The 21,174-nt window shown below is 35.5% G+C and overlaps 2 protein-coding genes, 1 non-coding gene and 3 pseudogenes across 4 annotated transcripts; all 6 read left to right on the forward strand.

Annotated features, from left to right (window-relative positions):
* The first annotated feature begins 1,081 nt into the window (after positions 1 to 1,081).
* LOC145562686 (shewanella-like protein phosphatase 2 pseudogene) lies at positions 1,082 to 3,952 on the forward strand (annotated as a pseudogene). Its single transcript, XR_014094431.1, has 2 exons — positions 1,082 to 1,325; positions 2,307 to 3,952. The product of XR_014094431.1 is annotated as a shewanella-like protein phosphatase 2 pseudogene (transcript).
* A 119-nt stretch (positions 3,953 to 4,071) lies between these two features.
* LOC145562687 (uncharacterized) lies at positions 4,072 to 5,751 on the forward strand (annotated as a pseudogene).
* Positions 5,752 to 6,299: 548 nt separating this feature from the next.
* LOC145562688 (thylakoid lumenal 17.4 kDa protein, chloroplastic-like) lies at positions 6,300 to 9,872 on the forward strand. Its single transcript, XM_081623053.1, has 4 exons — positions 6,300 to 6,498; positions 7,577 to 7,698; positions 8,815 to 9,061; positions 9,373 to 9,872. The coding sequence occupies exons 1-4, from the start codon at positions 6,381 to 6,383 to the stop codon at positions 9,594 to 9,596; spliced, it is 711 nt and encodes a 236-aa protein (XP_081479179.1). The 5' UTR covers positions 6,300 to 6,380; the 3' UTR covers positions 9,597 to 9,872.
* Positions 9,873 to 10,921: 1,049 nt separating this feature from the next.
* On the forward strand, positions 10,922 to 10,992 carry TRNAG-CCC (transfer RNA glycine (anticodon CCC)). Its single transcript has one exon. It is a non-coding gene; the product is annotated as a tRNA-Gly (tRNA).
* Positions 10,993 to 13,430: 2,438 nt separating this feature from the next.
* On the forward strand, positions 13,431 to 14,645 carry LOC145565547 (glucan endo-1,3-beta-glucosidase pseudogene; annotated as a pseudogene).
* A 2,087-nt stretch (positions 14,646 to 16,732) lies between these two features.
* LOC145562689 (acyl-CoA-binding domain-containing protein 1-like) lies at positions 16,733 to 21,154 on the forward strand. Its single transcript, XM_081623055.1, has 6 exons — positions 16,733 to 17,543; positions 18,819 to 18,924; positions 19,071 to 19,174; positions 19,845 to 19,936; positions 20,505 to 20,602; positions 20,728 to 21,154. The coding sequence occupies exons 1-6, from the start codon at positions 16,966 to 16,968 to the stop codon at positions 20,905 to 20,907; spliced, it is 1,158 nt and encodes a 385-aa protein (XP_081479181.1). The 5' UTR covers positions 16,733 to 16,965; the 3' UTR covers positions 20,908 to 21,154.
* The last annotated feature ends 20 nt before the right edge of the window (positions 21,155 to 21,174 follow it).

The following is a 21,174-nucleotide window of genomic DNA, read 5'->3' on the forward strand; positions in this document are numbered from 1 at the left end:
GAAGAAATTCGAAGGTCAAAGGTTTTAGGGTTAGGGGGAAATTGGGAATTGGGGAAATTAGGGATTTGAAGAGGGCAGAGAGTGGAAATCGGAGAAATTGAAGGGGAAAAGGTCAGAGAGAGGAAATTTGGATTGTTGTTGAGAATTAAGGAAAGTTTGATTAGTTTTTAAGTGAGATTTTTTAAAGGGGGAAATTGAGAAGGACAATTTCAACATTATTACTACTAGTGGAGTCGGCTAATTGATTTTGATTATGGGCTCTTTGTTTTATAGAATTGTTATTATTGAGTTTGGGGTATTGGGCTCTTCTTTGATTCATACTGTTGGAAATCTTGGAATAGGTATTTCCAGGGTTCAAGATTTTTATCGTTCTTTGATAATCGATTGGCGTGAATGACTCAATCTAAATGTAAACCGTTTCTTTAAGATTAAACCGTCAATTTGATACTAACTAAAATTGATTTGAGAAAAGGTTGTATACACTCAACTGTTGTTGTTTTTTTTTTTTAGTTGCGAATTGAAAAAATAATTCATTGACATGAATTACTCAATCCAAATGTAAATCATTTTTCTATGACTAAAACTTCAATTTGGCACTAACTGAAATTGAATTGGTAGATTTCGATTTTTTTTTTTTTTTTTTTTTTTTTTTTTTGTAAGAACAAGCACATACATTGACCTGAATTTGGGGCACATAATTCCATTTTGTTGTATCATATTAAATGCCTTTTAAAAAACCTAAGTCCACTTTCGTCATCATACTTGTTCCAAGTAAGTGAATTGGCATTATCTTACTCTAAACAGTAAGTCAATTTCATCGCTTTTGCCTCTGATTCCTCCAACTCATTAAGGTCTTTTTGTAGCTCAAATAAAGATTTTGTATGAATTAAATTACTTTGTTCTTTTTCTTCCATCCTTTTATATTTCTCATCGTATCAATAAATTCAAAATCAAAATTGATTGTCTTCTTAAAGGGTGAATGTCCCTAAGCCAAATTTCAATTATCATCATGTCAGTCTTTGAGAGTAAAATTAATCAAATAATTTAAAATCTTGAAAAAAAAAATTGGTAGATAAGAGATTATACAAATTGAAATACAAAAAGACCCGTCCTAATTATTAATTGATCGATCTGACCCATATTATATAAATGGGGGCGAATCAGGGCTTTTAATGTGGGGTCCAAGCCTCCAAAGCCTCCAACCCATTGAATTGCTCTACTTGTCAGTAACTCAATAACAAATCTCTCTCTCTCAGTTCTTGCTCCATTGAAGCTCAGTTGACGTCCTTCTAATACCTGAATCCCCCATTGAAGCAACTTCGGAGGTAAGCCCTTGTTTCCTTTTGTAATCGTCATATGAATTTCTCAATCTAGGGTTTAATTTAATCTAATTGTCTGTGTAGTGAGTTTAGGGTTCGGAATTCTGAAATATTGGTTCTAATTAATAAGATTATTAAAGATCAGAACCTGCAATTATGTTGTTAGAAACAAAATTATAAGCTCAATTGATGATTGAGTCAAATATCCCTAATTATTTGATAATTGATTCAAAGTTGGTTGCTAATGATTGCAGAACCCTTTAATGTTAGGTTTGAACTATGAAATTTGCTTGGATATGTTTTAAAATATGCTTAGATGATGATCAGGAGTAAGGACTATAGCACTATAGCAGTGACCTCAAAGATGTCTGTATGATACTGTATATATGTATAATAGTGGAAAAAATCGAGTTTGTGTTGCAGTCTTGCTAGTTGTCTTTGGGATTTGGATAGGATTTCGGACCCGGCCAAGAGCTAAAAGATTTCCATAGGTGACCAAAGACTTAGTTTGAACATTCTTTCAGGTGGCCTCAGAGAGTCAGAGATGTGTAGATGATGTATGTTTGTTACGTTTCGTGTAACGAGGCAATTGTGTGGAAAAGTTTACCTGGATGAATATGCTGGAAGTTATCCGTAGTTTCTTCTGAATGGATGTAAACTAAGGGATTCTATATCTAATGGAGTACGAGTAGTAAACAACTCGTGTCATATGATTACTTTTGAACAATGATCTATTTGAATCACCCTCTTTGAATTTGATCAATTTATACATTAATTCGTTATGGTCATTATAATTTTTTTATTTTTTGGGGGGACTAAATATACATCTATTTTTAGCCATCACAACTTCTTTAGGTCATATACTTATCCTTAAGTTGATGCAAATAGTGACTAATTAACCTTAGATTGGCACACTGAATTATAATTGATAGTTTATGTGATTATGAAACGAAAACCCTGAACTTCATCATTTACCCTTTTTTACAGATCAATCATCATAGAAAACAACTATGGCAGGAGAAAGTGACACCCTAACCTGTAAAAACCTTCCAAACCTTTTCTCCTCCTTCGTTGACACCTTTGTCGACTTCTCTGTTAGTGGCCTCTTTCTTCCTCCCTCCCCTTCAAATTCTGACCCTAATATGCCATTACCCACCTTCTACCCATCACCGGACCACCTCATTGCCGTTGGTGATATCCATGGGGATTTCGAGAAGTGCAAGCAATCTCTTCTTCTTTCCGGAATAATTGATGCCACAGGGAACTGGTCTGGGGGCTCCTCTACTGTTGTGCAAATTGGCGATGTCCTTGACCGTGGAAGTGATGAAATTAAGATCCTATACTTTCTTGAGAGATTAAAACGACAAGCAGATAAATCTGGTGGGAAGGTTATCACGATGAACGGGAACCATGAAATTATGAACATTAATGGTGATTTCAGATTTATTACAGCTGATTCGTTGAAAGAATTTTCGAATTGGGCCTTTTGGTACAATGTTGGTAATTCAATGAAAACACTATTTTCTGGAATTATGGATGTGCCAAAAGATCCATTTCGTGGTGTTCCTGTTGAATTTAAGGGTCTTAGGAAGGAGTTTCATGAGGGATTTAGGGCTAGAATTGCAGCATTGAAGCCAAATGGGCCATTGAGCACTCGATTTTTAGCGAATAATGCAACAGTTTTGGTGATGGGAGAGAGTGTGTTTGTTCATGGGGGTTTGTTAGCAAATCATGTGAATTATGGATTAGAGAGAATTAATAAGGAGGTTAAAGATTGGATTAATGGGGTCAGAGGAGATTTATGGAGAGATATTGGAAGGGGTAGCAACTCAGTCGTTTGGTTGAGGAGGTTTTCACATGAATTAGCGGAGAGTTGTGATTGTGAAGCACTTGAGCATGTTCTTACTACAATTCCTGGAGCGAAGAGGATGATCATGGGGCATACCATTCAAGGGAAAGGGATCAATGGTGCTTGTGAGGGAAAGGCAATTAGGATTGATGTAGGTATGTCAAAGGGTTGTATTAATGGATTGCCCGAGGTTTTGGAGATTGCTAAGAATTCAGAGGCACGAGTTTTGACAGCTAATCCTGCTTATCAGGATAGTAATGGTTCTAGAGTTGTGAGAATTGGTGGGAGAGCAGGGCTTGGTGTGTTGCTTGAGGACGATAGACGCAAGCAAGTTCAAGTTAAAGCTTGATTTTTATATGATCTCAAAGAGTTGCATATTACTTCTCATGGATGATGATTGAAAGCAACTATAAGAGGACGGATTATGATTTTGGAGAACTACTTTTTGCTCTGTGGAAGTCTGTGTTGCTTGATAGGGCAGATTATTTGGATGCAAATATGCAAATTGACTTTTTTTAGTGAACACTATTTTGTTTTGTTAGAATAATATTTGGTGATTTATACAAGCACAGAATGCTCAAAGTAAGGAGCAGTTACTCAGTGTCTTCATAGACCTAATATTTTACTTTGCTGTATATATCTTCATACTTGGCAGACTCAAGAATCTGTGTAAAATTGATTCTTCCAGCAAATCACTTCATTTTCTTTTTTTTTTTTTTTTTTTTTTGGTGATCCATCTTGTCTATTGTTGTGTGCAATGCTATGAATGAGGTTCTTTTGCTCAGGGTATGATGTAATCCTCAATTTGATTACACAAGCTGTGATCCAAGATTAGTGTTTTGAGCCATGCATGCCATTTATAGGGGTCATGATTTCGCTTATTGATCTTTTAAGATTGCCACAGATGTATTCTCTAGTACATCATTATATATAATTAGGATTTGGCTAGTGCTTGTAGTGGAGCATACGGTGATGACTCTGATGAGTGTAAATTTAAAATTTGATTTTGAGTTGCCAATGTAGTCTCGAGCTTTTATGTTGAAGACCTGATTATTATGGTTTTGACATTATCTTATGTGTCCTTTTTATTTTGGTGTTTACAAATTATAGGCGTTATTTTAAAGATCTTTGTTGTGTATATGTTGTCATGGGAACTATTATATTATTTGACTGTCTCTCTTCCGTGGACCTTTACTTCCTTAGTAACTCATTTTCTGTGGAACTTGATGTTTGTTGGACAGGAGATGGGGTACAAGGTGAGTCCAACTTATATAATTGGGCTGCTATTTTGTTAGCTACCCTGAACTTTGAACATAAAATTTTTGCATTTCGAGAGCAAACACTAGGATTTTTGGTTGCATTTTTATAATGAATTTCTCAGTACTGCTCAATAATACCTCTATAATCCAATCCTTCTCTGGAGTATGTTATTGGGTAACTTTTTTTTTCCGTGGGCAAGCCAAGTTTTATCCATGTCTTATACAAGTAGATTGCTGTGATCTCAGCCTTCTTTTCCCTTGTTTGGGCTAATAATGTTCTGCATGCCTTGTCATAGGGATTTGCCTCTGAGCATGACTCTTCATGTGCAGTCCACCTTGGAAACATACTATGATATCCTTCACGTAAGGGAGGACGCAAGCTTTGATGAGATCCGCCAAAGCTATAGGTTAGCCTTACTCCAGTCCCACCCTGATAAACTGTGCAAATCATCTAAAATGCCAAAATCAGTTGACAATGTAGATGATAGATTCATGAAGGTCCAAAAGGCTTGGGAAACCCTTGGGGATTTACGATCACGTACTCTCTATGATGACAAACTAAGAAGTTTGAGATGTGATGAATTAGTTGCGGAAGATGTTGCTTTGGACGACATGATGGTTGAGGATAATGGGGAAGAATTGGATTTCTGTCATCAATGTCGATGTGGTGATTTTTTTTATGATTAGTTGGTCCGAGTTGGAAGAAATGGGTTATGTGCTGTGTAGGGATCCTGAGGATGAGATTTCTGTTCGGACCGTTGAAGGTTTGCCAGGTTGTGTGATTCTTCCCTGCAGTTCATGCTCTCTGAAAATCCGCTTATTAATCAATACCAATAGTAAAGTTAAGCTATAGAAGCTGCATAACCCTTGTTGGTTGGCCCCGAGCTCTCCGAATTTGTCTTTTGATGAATGTTTATGTCAGTGCCCCAACTGTAATGAACTGATGTTTTCGCCCTTCAGCATAGCAAAAGGCTTGTGGACTTGTGGTCAGCAATCTCATTCTTTACCAGATTTCCCTCATTTTAAAAAATCGATCTCCTATGGGGTGGATGGCGCAATAGGAACTTTCACCATGGGTATTGCAGTGGCAAGGAATTTCCATCTACTCTGTAATATATGGTGAATTTGAAGTCTGAGCTACCTTCTCTTAAGTTTGGGTCCTGTTTTCTTGGTTATATGAGTACTCTGTAATAACATAGAATCTCCTGAAGCCATGGGCCTATATTCCCAGGTTAGGGACCTAGTTTGATTGTTTATGGATGTTTTTAGCCTTTTAGCCTTCTAGGTTCTTTTCTGAAGAAAAAAAAAAAAAAAAAAAAATACCCTGTTATTTTCACCAAAATTTCCTGTTTGATATTATAGCATTTTCGAATTTTGGATATCAACTTGCATTTTGTGTGATCTCTTATATACGCTTTTGTATATCAATATCTTTAGTTTTAAATTACTTCGCAGTAAATAAATAAAACAAGAATAAAAATTGTTAAAGCACACATAAAGATAAATCTAATGAGAATTCACATGATTACATTCTTTTTTTGTCTCGTATTTAATGTTGAAGGCAATCAAAGTTCTTGAAGTTTGTTAGTATGAAATGTAAATAAGAGATTTAAAAATGAAATACCAATATTTAAATTAGGAAAATATCATTATGATAATATCCATGTCTTACCTATAAATATCACCAGATTTTAAATGTCATTGAATTGTGCAAAATACCCACTTCTAGAGGGAGGGGAGGAAATACTAAAAGTCCAAAAAAAAAAAAAAAATTGAATAAACCAAAAAAAAAAAAAAAAGAAAAAAAAAAGAGAGAGTCTTGTCAAAAATTAAAGAAAAGTACAAGTAAGTTTGAGTGCCACGTAAGAAGATAAGCTCACCCAATAAGGGAGGAAGAAGGGAGAGAGAAAAAGATAGGAAATGGAATTGACATTGTTAATCATCATTTGAAACATGGCTAGCTTTGGCATTTCCATTCACCCAAATGCCATCTCTTTGAATAATTCTTCTGCCAAACGCCATCTTCTTTCTGCTCGTAAACTTCATCTTTCTTTCCCAATTTCCTGCTCCGGTACGCACAGTCTCTCACTCTCTCTTCATATGTCAAGTTGTTTTGTTGCTTTAGTTGTTGTATTGGTTGAGCTTGAATTTCTTATCTTTAGCTTATTTGCAAATGCTTAAAGTGACTCTTTTGCCTGCTTAAGTGGCGCGCTCTCTATGCTCTCGAAAAATTGTGCATCTCTTGTAATTTAAAGGGACATGTTCATTTTTTTTTTCTTTTGGTTATCAATTTTGAATAAAATGTGCTTTTCTTGACATGTTTTGATTGATCGTGTGGTTGCCTTTGTAATTTTGTTTATAATGGGACGTCACAAGGTTTTTATTTTGTTTTTAGAGACAACCTATGTTAAACAATCCTTGCATACATCTAACACTAGTTCCGATTGAGCTTAGATCTCTTGACAGCTGCGTCTCTACTACATTTTGGGTGAAGTAGAGTACATCTAACACTTCTTAGTTACCATAGCAATCATACTTTGAAACCAGGGCAGGTGATTCTTTTGAAGACATTGAAAAATATTGAGATAAATTGATGCCAAACTGCTTTACTAAGTGTTATAAACTTATAATATCCAAGCAAAATGAAAGTTGAAGGGTATTGTGTCTGCTCTGGTGAAGTCTACTTCTTGGTATATCTCAATCTTTATAAGACAGATGTTTAAATTGAGATGGTCGAGTTATCAATACCTCTGTTTAAGTTAGTGTGTTCACCAAAATACCAACATGGTTGGACTCACAGCGGTCAAAAACTCCTTGAATTGTAACTAAAGGAAACCGTGTGACACTCTATTAGTACAGTTCGATCCATCACGTAACATTGGTAAGTCAATTGATAAACATTTTCTTTCACCTTACACCAATCCAACAAATGCCTTGAAATAGAAGTGGATTATAACATTTGTGTGCTTCTTGACGATACATCAATGCTATGCTGCATCATTAAACATACTTCTCATTTCTTTCCCTAACCCATTTCAGAGTCTTAACAGTTTGCAGAATGCTTATGCTTTGCTGTTTTCTTGTTCTTCATTCTTTTGGGCTAACGCTGATGTTAAATGAACTCATAAATGTTTTCATTATTGGTGCAGCTGTTGGAAATGGATCTCAGAAAGAAAATTCATCTCAATTCAAAGAACTTAGGAATGTGGCGTTTGGCCTCCTGGCCACGTGGGCTGTCACAGCTGCTTCACCTGTAATAGCTGCTAACCAGGTTAGGAATTAGCCGTGATTTCAGTATCAATTGCAGATGCCTTCATTTGAAACAATTTATGATTTAGGATTCTGTTCTCATGCTTCAAACTTTTCTAGATACAGCTACTGATTTACACTCTACGTCTCTACTGCTTGACATTGTCCAAATGAAGTGTTTTATGGTTTATTAGATAATTAGAGTTCATTAGTTGAAAAAGTAGGGGTATTGGAAGTTTGTTGTTGTTGAGTTGATCTATCTTTTGCTTAGGACGCTTACATTTCTTGATTGTCGTGAACTCGTGATCAAAGCCATATCTTAACAAAATTGACCTCTCATGTTCTCAGTTGAAGTTTGATTGTCTGCATCTCCATTCTCTCTGGGCTCAAAACCCAAAATTATGCTCTTCTCCCCCACCCCAACACCCCCCCCCCCCCCCCGCCCCCGCCCCATTTGATATGTTTACTTGGTGATCCTAGGTCATCATAAAAGCTTTCAAGCTGCTATACTGTTCTTTAAGTTATACGTTTCATAATCTTAATCCTAAGCTATATATCTAACACGAATTAGCCTACTAGGTTTGAAAAGCTCAATTGTTTGATTTTAAAGCTTATGTTTCATAATTTAGACTATATAGCTCTCTCATGTCAATCTCGCAGCAAATTATGATATCAATCTATCATAGAAAGCTCAGATTAGATGCTCCATCACATCTTGATAGGCATAATTATTCCCATTTACTGATGTTAGTATTCCCAAATTCAAGTAAATTATAGCTTCATGCCTAAGAAGCTTCATTTATCTGGTCTGTTTGACTCTTTTGTACTCACACCTTGTATAGTGGGTTCAACAGATAACTTCTTATTTTTCAGTAGCTTTTAACATGTTTTCACAGAAAACATTCATTTCTCCTAATAGGTGGGGTGATATTGAATCAGCTGCAGAACAAAATATTATTGCACAATTCAACTGTTTTTTCAGATATGCATCATGTTTCAGTTACTTATATAATTTTCCTCCTCAACCTGTGAAAAGATCAAAAGAAGCATACTTTTTTATAAACTCTAATGTATAAATTTAGAGGATTGCTAGTTGTTTTTCTCTGTTTTTTATTATTTCATAATTATTCCTTTGCAGAGACTTCCTCCATTGTCAACCGATCCTGATCGTTGTGAGCGTGCATTCGTTGGTAATACTATTGGTCAAGCAAATGGTGTATATGACAAGCCATTGGATCTTCGCTTTTGTGACTTTACAAATGAAAAGTCTCAACTTAAGGGGAAGTCTCTTACTGCTGCTCTTATGTCAGATGCTAAGTTTGATGGTGCTGACATGACAGAAGTAGTCATGTCCAAGGCTTATGCTGTGGGAGCTAGTTTCAAGGGTATATTACTCCCTATTTCTCTTCTAGTGATTAGTTCTATTTAATTTTTGAAGCCACCTTGAAGCTAATCACTCCCTCCGTTCCTAAAATAAGTTTCGTAACATCTACTTTTGCACAGAGATTAATAAGTAAATATAAAGGGATGAATATCCTGTTAAAAACGTAATCCTGACTTTTGTTGAGTTATATTGCAGAATGGAAGATGTTAACTATTTTCTGGAAGAGGGAGTATTTGCTTATTAATCAAGTAAGAGTGAAGTGTCGTGTAAAGTTTATTTCTTGCTGACCTCGGAAGATTGATTTTTATGCAGGTACTGATTTCACAAATGCAGTTATAGATCGTGTTAATTTTGGTAAGGCCGATCTAGAAGGAGCTGTGTTTAAGAATACCGTGTTATCAGGCTCCACTTTTGATGAGGCCAAACTAGACGGTGCTGTATTTGAGGACACCATTATTGGCTACATTGATCTCCAAAAGATCTGTACTAATAAATCTATCAGCGAGGACGGAAGAGCTGAACTTGGGTGCAGATGAACCGTCCAACCTATGCTCTCCGAACCCATTTCTCTTTTTAACAATTTTTCCGTGATTCAGTGTCAAACTGAGAGCGAAGAAGGGGAAGAGATCGTAACCAAAAGCTAAAGGTTTACAAGTATTTTGTTATGTATAATAGTGATGCACTTAATACTGATAGAATGAACAAGTTCATAATTCTCTCTTTTTAGTCTTTTTTTGTATGAGTTATGTTACTTGTACAATTGTACGATTGTACCTATCATTTTATACGAATCATAAGATTCATAACCACCATTGAGTTTCTCATGTGTATAATGTTTCTGTTATAAACAGTTAATACTGTCCTTGTATCGAGTATCGTCTGTTGGTCTCTCATCAGAAAACAGGAGAAAGAAAAGGATTAAGGATCAAGGTTTAAGGGTAAAGTAGTTAAGAGTTGGACTGTACAAGTACAATAGGGTAAGTTAAAGATCTCGTTTTCATTGGACCTAAAAATGTACATCTGAATTGTTACATTTATGAAACCTAATTTGGGGACAATTTCTTGGTATTTTGGGAAGACCATGTCATGGTTTCTTATTTTTATTCTATTTTATTAGAAAGAATTCACAACTAGTGAGAAAAGAAACTTTAAAATTTTATAATCGATTTGTTAGGAATCGGATTATACAAAGTAAAATTGAGTAGCTCTTCAAACGTATTTTCATTGAATTTGTCAATGCATTATCATAATCTTGAATTTGCACAATCATCTTAAATTTATGTGGTACGTTTGTGATTCGACATTAGGGGCTTTGTAAAGATAATGGTCACTTGCACCATGTGTCTATGTCATATATTCACCGATGAAAGTAAGAGTAAATGAAGTAATACTTTGATGGGTGAGAAATGTCATGCGGAGTATTATTGAGAGTGGGGGATAGCTAAAGCGGTTAGAGCTCTCCTCTCGATTCTAGGTGATTGTGGGATCGATTTTTATCACCTTGCTCTTGTGGCTCTCTAAACACCCAAAAAAAAAAAAAAAATTGTTGTACTTTCTTCATTTTTTTTAGTTGACACCGTTTGACTTTTACATTATTCACAAATTACATTTTGACTCGCTTTTGTGATTTATAGATACGATAAAATATAGTCATATGGGATCTTGTTGGAATCGTCTATATGTATATTTTATTAATATTTTAATTTTACAATGTTGATAATTAAAGTTATTAAGCATTAAAAACATGCTTTGGCAAGTGTGATAATGAAAAGATGTCACCTAAAGGAAAAAAGGGAGTATTATTTTGACTTTCTACAATGTACAATACTTATTTGTAAATGAGTTAACAATACATCAATAAGCGCATCTAGTGTAGTGGTATCATAGTACCCTCCCACGGTACTGACCGGGGTTCGATTCCCCGGATGCGCAAATTTTCTTTTTTTTATTTATTTTATTTTTTTATACGTAGTAATAAACTTCATATTCTATCCTTTTTTTTTTTCTTTTTAATTTCTTGGACTGGATATTTATTCCTTCTTCACAAAATCTTATGGCTCAGTTGTTCATTAGATTTATTTTTCTTCTACAAAATATAACAACACTTCATGATCTAAACTTATGATCTAAATTTACAAGATTTAATGATACATATAAAGAGTAAGTTCTATAACAACAAGCTCATAATCCGATCCTTTTTATTCAATATTAACTACCTGAGGCAGGTCTTAACAATCTAATACGTATATAATATTAAAAGTAAGTAAAAGCTCAAAAAAAAAAAAAAAAAAAAAAAAAAAAAAAAAAAAAGAGCAACCCTTAAAATATGCTTATCGAATTACTAGTACATATCATCCTCTCACAATCAACTAATTCTTAGGCTCTTTTTATCTCACAAATAATTACTAATTGATACTCCATACAATATAATATTGATAACATCAAGAAATTTTGGATGGATGTAACATAATCCGTACTTTATATACTACATGTAAATCAGTAAATCTCGGAGGAGACATTGAAATGTATGTATAAAGTTGATTGACAAGATAATTGTGTACAAACTTTATGGACGAACTATTCAAAATGATTAATCATATCTACGATTTAAATTACATATTTCAAATAAATCGAAATTGAGAAGAACATATTTAATTTAATGATGATTTACCTGCAATTGGTATAGATCAATCGTAATGGAGGTAGAACACAAACTGGAAAACTAACCTCTTGTCATAATATTGCTTACTCAAATGAGCATCTCAATCAATCATCAACAATTTACAAGAAATCACAGAAAATAATCATTCTTTTAAATAAACTAGCTCACACCTTTTTTTTTTCAAAAATATCATTCCAAAATGCACTAATAATTTGCCTCAAAAAAAAAAAAAAATGCACTAATAATTTGTAGTAGTAATAAAATACAACAATTTTCTAATTTTTTCCTAGGCCATTTGCTGCAGTGATTGGAATACTCATTTGAGCAAGAAACATTACAAAGAGGTTTTCACAACACCTAGGTTTTCATGAGGAATTATTGAACATAATTCATAAGTTTAAGTGTAATAACTCTTATGGTTATATCACTTATATATGTACCTCACAATATATATCGTCGGCCTCAAGATGAAATGACGAAAATACCCTTGCCAAAAGTCGGGTTTGTTGGTCCAAGATAGGGATGGGAGGAACGTGATAGTAGTGTTCACAATTGAAAGTCAGTTTGGGAAAGTTTGATAATGTAGAAGGGAAGGGAGTTAGTTTGTTGGGTATGTAATTAGGGTGTTAGTTTAAAGTTACTCCTTGGACTGGCAGCTCCCACGTACTAAAGTACTAAACACCATGTAATTCACCCACCACAATATACAACACCACACAATACTCCTAGGTTACTATACAAACATTAAATATAATTAAAGCTGCATTTAAATATGATTAAAGCTACATTGGTTATGAACTTTTTCCCTTTAGAGATAAAGCTTCCCAAATGAACAACAAAAATGCTTTACCGCTTAACATATAGTATCAAGAGTCAGCGTGACAAGAAGGTAACAAGTTTAAATCATATATCCCTGATCCTCTACCTTCTAAGTGGAATATTTAATAATAAGTATGGGAACTAGGGTGGCCCATACTACATCCACATTTCAACCCTAAAAGCTTTTCATATGAGGGGGCATTAATTCTTTGAGACTTTAAAAATTATAAATACAGATTCCATATGAGGGGACATTAATTCTTTGAGAAAACATATACTACCTCCGTTACATATTAGTTGCAACTTTGGGTAATATTTGTGAGAGATAAAATATTCCAAAGTTGTAACTAATATGTACCGGAGGTAGTAAGTACTTTTCTTGATAGGTTTGACAAATATGTACTAACGCTGTAACATAATCTGCTGCGTTATTAACTTCTCAGTAAATGTGATAAGATAAGATCTTGGCCTGGTGAAATGACTCAACAAACTATAGAAATTGTCCACGAAATTTAGCGGGATTCTCCACGGACTACGAAAATATTAAAAGTGAGTATATTATTGCCAAAACAAATTATGTATGTGAAGTATGTAACATTTTGATCCGGTTAACATAGATCACATTCATTTGTAAAGAAAAGCTTGAGTCATACTCCATATAATAGTAATAAAACAATTATGAGTTAAGATGTGGTGTCAAATACACTTTACGCAATGCACAAGCTAGCTAATTGCATCATGGTCATAAACTCACCAACAAAGACAAGTATCTTTCATTAATCCATTTTGATACTTATTCTCTTAGACAATTCTGTCTAACTAAGTACTTCGTAACAAGCTAAAGTCATACCCTGCAACAGTTAGCATACAAGCAAAACTTCCAATGATCATGGCCTTGAAAACACTAATCTATGTTATTGTCCCCTTGATCATCCGAATCTTAGGTAAGCGCGAATCTTAACTCTCTACACACAAGCATTAGTACTAGTTTAGTACAATTAGTACAGTTTCTAACATGTTATTGTTGTGTTGGTACTATGTAGGAGTTGAATCAAACATTGGAGTCAATTATGGAGTGAATGCAGATAATCTTCCACCACCAGAAGAAGTCGCGAAATTCCTTGTTAACTCGACAATCATCAACCATGTTAGAATCTTCGATGCAAACCCTGATATTCTTCAAGCCTTTGCACATACAAGGGTTAACATAACTGTTACAATCCCAAATGTTATGATTCCTCTGTTTACTATTTTCACATTTGCTCAAGAGTGGGTTAAGACTAACATTTCTTCACACTTACATTCTACAAACATTAAGTGTATCTTGGTAGGTAATGAGGTGTTGGCAACAGCTAATAAACTCCTCATTACCAACCTTGTCCCTGCAATGGAGACCCTCTACACCGCCCTCGTTGTAGAGTCATTGGAACGTAAAGTTCGAGTTTCGACGCCTCATTCTCTTGGGATACTTTCTAGCTCGAACCCTCCCTCAACAGGGAGGTTCAGGCAAAGGTACGATGTGCATGTTATTTGGCCGTTATTAAGCTTTTTAAGGGATATAGGTTCACCTTTTATGGTGAACCCTTATCCCTTTTTTGATATTGATTATAATGAGATTGACCTAAACTATGCATTATTTGGGCCTAATTCGGGGGTATTTGATGAATACACGGGTAAGAACTATACTAACATGTTTGATGTACAACTTGATGCTGTTTTTTGTGCCATGAAGAAATTTGGATATAATGACGTGGATATTGTGATAGCCGAAACTGGTTGGCCTTCTCAAGACGAGTCAGACCATGTTGGCGTGGACCTACGAACCGCAGCCACGTACAATGGCAACGTAATACGCCATGTCACCTCCGGTTTGGGGACCCCACTAATGCCAAATCGGACCTTCGAGACGTGCCTTTTTGCACTGTTCGATGAAAATTTGAAGATGGGCCCAGCCTACGAAAGGCACTTTGGGCTTTTTAGCCCCAATTTCGTGCCAATCTACGATATTGGGCTCCTTCGGCCCAATATGGCATATAGTGCTTCTCCTAATGGTTTCATATGCTTCTTCCTGATTATCACCATTATAGGCTGGCTTCTAAGTTGATTACTTCTTGAGAAAGCAAGATATGTGACATGGCTTGGGTAGAAGCATATGAAACTCATATATTGGGCCATTGAGCCCATTGATATCTTGGGCTTGGGCTTTGAACCAAGAGATGTGCTAAGGAAGGAACAACGATTATGCTAGTGGGCTAAGCCAGTTAACAGGCCCAATATTATTCTGGTTCATGCAGTCATGCTACTACGCAATTTTGGACACAATGTTTAGTGTCTGTCTACAGCAATTGCCTCAACTAATCCAGGTACGTTTGTATAATCTTTCTTTTCCATTCTTATAAAATCGGATAAATAAATGGTAAGGACTAAGAAGTATATGAACTACGAGTAGCATTATAAATTTATTAGTTCACTCAAGCTGAAAGTTGGATAACCTAAATATTGAACCTTATTTCTTTCTCTTAGGGGAATTGTTGTTGATGCAAATATTGAGAAATGACTAGATGGAAATCATGGAAAGAAACATTTCTAAGACAGAGAACTGTAGACTGTTGTTTGAGTACCACAGTGTCAAGTATACATCCAATGAGGAATTAGTTATATTCATGATGAAAATAAAATAAATTTTTGTAGATTTCTAAAATTATGTTTTATCTTAAGTTATTTTTTATGGACATTTATACTTGCTGATAGTAACAAGCAACTTCTATTATGTTATAGGATTGATATACTCAACTTAAACTCCGCTCATTAACTTGTTTCAACAAGCAACAATAACAACCACAACAAAACAATTATGTATTCCAAATTTTCATACAAATCTTTTTTTTTTCTTTTTTGTTCATGTGCTATGTCCATCTAGATAAGAGTTGCCATTTGTTAATTTTTTATTTATTTTTTGGTAATTGTAACTTGCTAGAATGATAAAATTGTGTTGTACATAAGATTTCTGTTGATCATGCAATGCATCTTAGCTAGCATATTTCAAGTAAAGTTTGACAAAACTCTTAGCTAGCATCTTATCCCAACTATTCCTTTCGAGCTAGGACCACCACAGCACCACCTACGTTATGTAAACGGATAAAGTGTACCCATGTTTACGATTTTTCTACCTTTTAAACTTTGGAATTTTACAACTTTTATGCTATATCTTTCAACCTATTTTGCCTATGCATTTTGGTTGATTGGCTAAACTAGCCTAGCTCATTCTGATAGACAGATAGAGAATCTTGTCCTTTTATAAAAAAATAAAAAATTATTTGTCACGAAAGGGATAAAAATTACTACCATTATGAAAACAACTTTTGTGTGTGGCTGGTCACACCGTGTGGCTTGTGACCAACCACACACGAGTAACCACCGATCAAATAACCCTTGAACAACCGAGTATCCCTGATCAAGTAACCCTGCCCGAGTAACCCTTAATCGACCAAGTAACCCCTGACCGAGTAAAATCCAGATTTGAGCCATTAATATCTCTAGCCTTAAGATTGGAAATTTTAAAAATATATTGTAGTACCAAGTTACCAACAAAAAACCAAGAACAACAATATTTTCCTATATGCAATTTACACTACCCATAAGTGCTACACTTAGGAATAATTTGCTCTTCCTACTAGCCCTTCCCAATGTTTAATCCCATACAAATATTTAATTCCCTGGCCTAAATGTAATGGCATAAGCATTGCTTATCAATTTCCCATTTCTGATGAGTACAACATAGTTCTCTCATGCCAGCAAAATCTACATCCCAAAATTTCACACCCAAACTAACAAACGTTGGTGCAAGCAAGAGTTGCATGACAATCATGAGTCCCAAACTCCCAATTAATCCTAGCTACAAAAGTACAAAGGACAAAGAAATTATTAGGTCTTGACTCGTTCATTCATATTTTTTGGCTTTTTTGAGAAAATGAAAAAAATAAATAAAAATGTTTTCTTCTCCTTGGATTATGTTACCAATTAATTAATTAAAAATTTAAAATACAAAAAGGTGACACAAAATATACACAAAGAATATCCAACATTTGTTACATTTCACATTTGACAAATTATTAAAATTAAAAAAACGTGGTACAAGCTCATCGTCCTCATCTGAATTCTGCACTTTTCTCTATCTTCCTTCTTTGACACCTCCTTCTCTCTCTCTCTCTCTCTCTCTCTCTCTCTTCTTTCTTCTTCCGAATCTTTTCTCTCTCTATTTCTTCGATCACCGATTAAACAATCAATTAGTCAAGAATTCCATCAAATTTTGTTCAAGATTAGGGTTTTGCGATTTCGATTCAATCTCAATCACCGCCATTTTTCCCCTACTTTTGAGCTTCTTAGGGTTTGAAGTTTAGGGTTAGGGTTAGGGTTACAGAAAAATGGGGGGCGATTGGCAGCAGCTCTTACAATCGGTAATCATTGGATTAATCTTCTCTTTCTTGCTTGCGAAGTTGATCTCGTTTGTTACTGCATTTCGTGATGAAAATCTCTCGATTACTCGCGCACCTGACGCCGACGTTGATGCTGATGCTGACGCTGTAGCTGCGGCTGCGACTGCGCCTGCGCCGTCGAATGCGCGGCATGTTCGGAAAGCGTCGGTTCAATCGGAGCCTGATTCGACGGTATCTGAGGGAGAATTGAGTGAGATTGCGTCGAGAGTTAGTGATGATAATGCGTCGGTATTGGCGGAGAAAGGGAGTGTGACTGCTGGTGATGCGTACTTGGATGATGTTGATTCTGATGATGATGATTGGGAAGGTGTGGAGAGTACTGAGCTTGATGAGGCTTTTAGTGCTGCTACTGCCTTCGTCGCGGCGTCTGCTGCTGATAAGATTATGGCTCAGAAAGTGGGGAATGATGCTCAGCTTCAGCTTTATGGTTTGTATAAGATTGCCACTGAAGGTCCCTGCAGCGCCCCGCCGCCACCGGCTTTTAAGTTGACAGCTCGAGCCAAGTGGTATTGTTACTTCTGTCAATACTGTTGTGTTTTATATGTACAGGTTCTTGTTTCTTGGTGGTTTGATTTGGCTGTGATTTGGTGATCGACACATTGACATACTAACCCCTTATATGGCATGATTTCACCAAGAACTGATGTGATTGTTGATTGGATCTTACGCTTGACCATATCCAAAAACATAACTAGAGGCATATTTTGAGAAAATCCAATCATAAATTAGGACAGTGTTTCCGGATATTTAAGTATAGTATGTGTGATTATTGTTTCTGGATGGAGATAGTATGCTGTTGGATTATGATGTGACAAAAAGGAAGTATTGGGTGGTAGGAGGTTTAATTTGTGTTATTGTGATAGGAATTTACTAAAGTGGAAGTTGAATTAAACTGTACTAACGGGGTTTTTATTTAATAGTTGGTGACAGATATTGATTTTGGAATGTGACAAGAAACTTTGGTTTAGTATCTTATCGAAATTCTGATGAAGAGGATTTCCTATGTTGATTAAGGCCAATAATCGATATGGCTAGTACGTTGATGTCATTATTTGATTTTAAGAAACATTCTTGTAGCTTGTGTGAGGATTATTATATTTTCGATTTAGGCAACATTACCAAGTTGAAAAAAATCTAGGTGTTGCCTTTGTGGACCTTTTGATTAAGATCAATTAAGCATTTTAAACAATAGCTGAAGTGAGGGATGTCTTTTTCTATCTTAAAGATGTAGCCTTGATGTGTTCTATATTGTTTTGTTCTGGTGAAGTTGATGCCATAATCATTCATGGAAGCCTTATACATTACATACTTTGTTGATTTCTGAAAATGTTGGTCTTATGTGGAGTAGGACGGCTCCCTGTGGTTGGCGTGCTGCTTGTAAAAATGTACGGAGAAGTGGATGCTGTGATCACTCACTCTAACCTCTTACCTTAGGCATACTAGATAGAAAAAGGGAGTTTTTCAAGAAGTAGACACATTTTTATGTTTGTGTTGTGCTAGTGAAAAAGTAATGGAGTTGAAAGTAAAGTAGACACATTTCTTGTTCTCCTGTGTTTGTTGTGTGTGTTGGGGTGGGGATCAAGGCATTGCAGTATGATGATCAAAATATCAAATTTAGCAATCTTCTCTGTATAACTCTCGGTGGACATGAGTCCATACCTCATCCATCGCAGTTAAACTAAGAATAATGAAATTAGGAGAATATGATGACCTAGAACTGACCCCCATGATCATGAGAAACTCTCCCAGCTAACTATAATTTGTTTTGGGATATGATATAGGAATGCGTGGCAGAAAATGGGTGCTATGCCTCCTGAGGATGCAATGCAGAAGTATGTTGATATTGTGACAGAGTTATTTCCTTCTTGGGCAAGTGGTGGAGCAGAGGTGAGATTATACTTTTAGAAGGCAACCCCCCCTCCCCAGACAACACCCCCTGAAAATTAGCAAATCTATGTCTGGTCTGGCTAATGCTAATAACTTTTGGTTCCAATTTATAAGTTCCTTTATTCTTCCTTCAACCATGTTGACAGAAAACCAAAAATGGAGATGCCGAGGAGCATAGTTCAGATCCAAAAGGACCTATGGGACCAGTTTTCAGCAGCTTCATTCATGAGGAGGATTCTGGAGTTGAAATGTAAGTTTGCCAGAACTATGAAACTTATATACAAGTATTGTATTTTTTGTTTATGATAATTTTGTGGGGGTGGGGGGTGGGAGGTGGGGTGTGTGTGCGGATTATGTTTGGTCAGTATGTTTTTCAATGTGCTGTGAGATCTTATCTATAATCTATATCATTCTTCTGCTGGAAAATTGCAATGCCTTCTGTCCAACCATTGGTCCTGTTTATGTCATGAAATTATTTAAGTACTTGCTGGGCTGAAAGACATGTTCAAGGGCATATTTGTTTACATAATGTCTCACATGCTTGTGAAATGTAAAGCTAAGAATTCATTATTTTTAGGTTTCCATCTTACAAGATCATCATTACTTATATGCTTGAATACTCGTACATTTTCAATGGCTGTTGGAGTCTGTCTGGTTTGTCGTTAAACATAGGCTGTCTGGATGAAATTGTATGGATTTAAGACATCTGACATTAAAAGCTGTTCCAGTCACTGAATGGCCCATCCTTTCTCATGCATGGGCATGTTTGGTGCTATGTCTTTTCTTCGATGCTTAGGTCTGGAAATCCTTTTTTTTTTTATTGTTGAATTCAGTGTGTAATTTTTTGAGTATTTATATGGGAGATGGGCAACATTGGTCGGTTATTTCTTATGTTGTTTCATGCTGTTATTTCTTTTTAGGAAAATGGATGCTATACATGCCTTTGCTAGAGAAGGTGATGTAGAGAATTTGCTTAAATGCATCGAGAATGGCATTTCACCAAATTCGAAAGGTTTGTGCTCTAAGTCTATGAATATTATCTTAAACTAAATTTAAAACAACTACTGAACGATTTATGTAAATTCATGTGTCTCTGCACACAAGAATTATATGTGATTTATGTGAACCTATTGGTTTTATAGATCTGGATGATTAGATCAGTCTTTAGGAAAAAATTATAAAAATTTGACAAGCAGTTGTTATGAATGATATTGTAGTGATCTATATATTAGTAAGGTCTGACAGGAGATAGAATTAATTTGTTTTAACTCTTAATTTAAGCGAATGAAGTTGTCTGTACTGGAAGTTTTAGTTGGACCAGACTTGTAGATACATTGGAAACTATTCAAAGTGAGGTAACTATATTTTATCAAAAAAAAAAAAAAAAGTACTCTTCTTATCCTTGGAGGTGGTGGGAAAAAGTAAACCCAGTCAAATAGGCGAATGTGGTTAATATATTCCAGTTTACTTGTTATTTTGAGCCCAATGCATATGTAAATAGAGCTGGCATGATTTATTGCAGGACTATTTTCCTCTAGTCATTTGTGTGAGAACATCTAATACATTATTCCTTTCTCCAGATAGTGAAGGCCGGACTCCGTTGCATTGGGCAGTTGATCGTGGTCATCTTCCTGTCATAGACTTGCTCTATAGCAAGGATGCAGATATGAATGCTAAGGTAATGTTCCATATATTGTTCCATTTGCTTCATCCTGTTTTTGTCTGTTTGGGGATCCAGTATCTTGATATCTGATCAGCTACTGGTTACATTAATCATACTATAACTATTAATTGCTATTGCAGGACAATGAAGGACAAACCGCATTGCATTATGCTGTTGTTTGTGATAGAGAAGCTATTGCAGAGTACCTTGTGAAGCATAATGCTGATATTGACATAAAAGATAATGACGGTGCATCCCCAAGTGAGCTCTGTGAGAAGAATTGGCCTTGGATGCAAGCAACTGATAAAGTGGTTGAGTAATGGGTTTTTTTGGTTGTCCTACACTCCCACTACTGCTAATTAATTCAGTTAGGAACTTCCATGTGGATTTGTACATGCTTCATATTATCAATCATGTTCCTGTTTTGTCTTGAAGATGTGTTGATATAGGTTAATATTGTATGCCGTTTCAAGTGGTAAAATTATTCTTTGTCTGCAATATCTGAAGAAGATTAAACTTTGTATTCGCAAATTTAAATGTCTATAATCTGTTGTAAGTAATTTGGCATTCCTTGTGCTGCTAGGAGA

Source organism: Chenopodium album, chromosome 10 (genome assembly GCF_948465745.1).
Source record: "Chenopodium album chromosome 10, dcCheAlbu1.1, whole genome shotgun sequence".
Lineage (NCBI taxonomy): Eukaryota > Viridiplantae > Streptophyta > Magnoliopsida > Caryophyllales > Amaranthaceae > Chenopodium > Chenopodium album.

Excerpts from the sequence above, each read along its gene's own strand:
- LOC145562688 (XM_081623053.1), top strand. The coding sequence starts at position 6,381 with ATGGCTAGCTTTGGCATTTCCATTCACCCAAATGCCATCTCTTTGAAT. Across the intron at positions 7,699-8,814 it reads CTGTAATAGCTGCTAACCAG|AGACTTCCTCCATTGTCAAC; the intron begins GTTAGGAATTAG and ends ATTCCTTTGCAG. Across the intron at positions 9,062-9,372 it reads TGTGGGAGCTAGTTTCAAGG|GTACTGATTTCACAAATGCA; the intron begins GTATATTACTCC and ends ATTTTTATGCAG.
- LOC145562689 (XM_081623055.1), top strand. The coding sequence starts at position 16,966 with ATGGGGGGCGATTGGCAGCAGCTCTTACAATCGGTAATCATTGGATTA. Across the intron at positions 19,175-19,844 it reads GAGGATTCTGGAGTTGAAAT|GAAAATGGATGCTATACATG; the intron begins GTAAGTTTGCCA and ends ATTTCTTTTTAG. Across the intron at positions 19,937-20,504 it reads CATTTCACCAAATTCGAAAG|ATAGTGAAGGCCGGACTCCG; the intron begins GTTTGTGCTCTA and ends TCCTTTCTCCAG.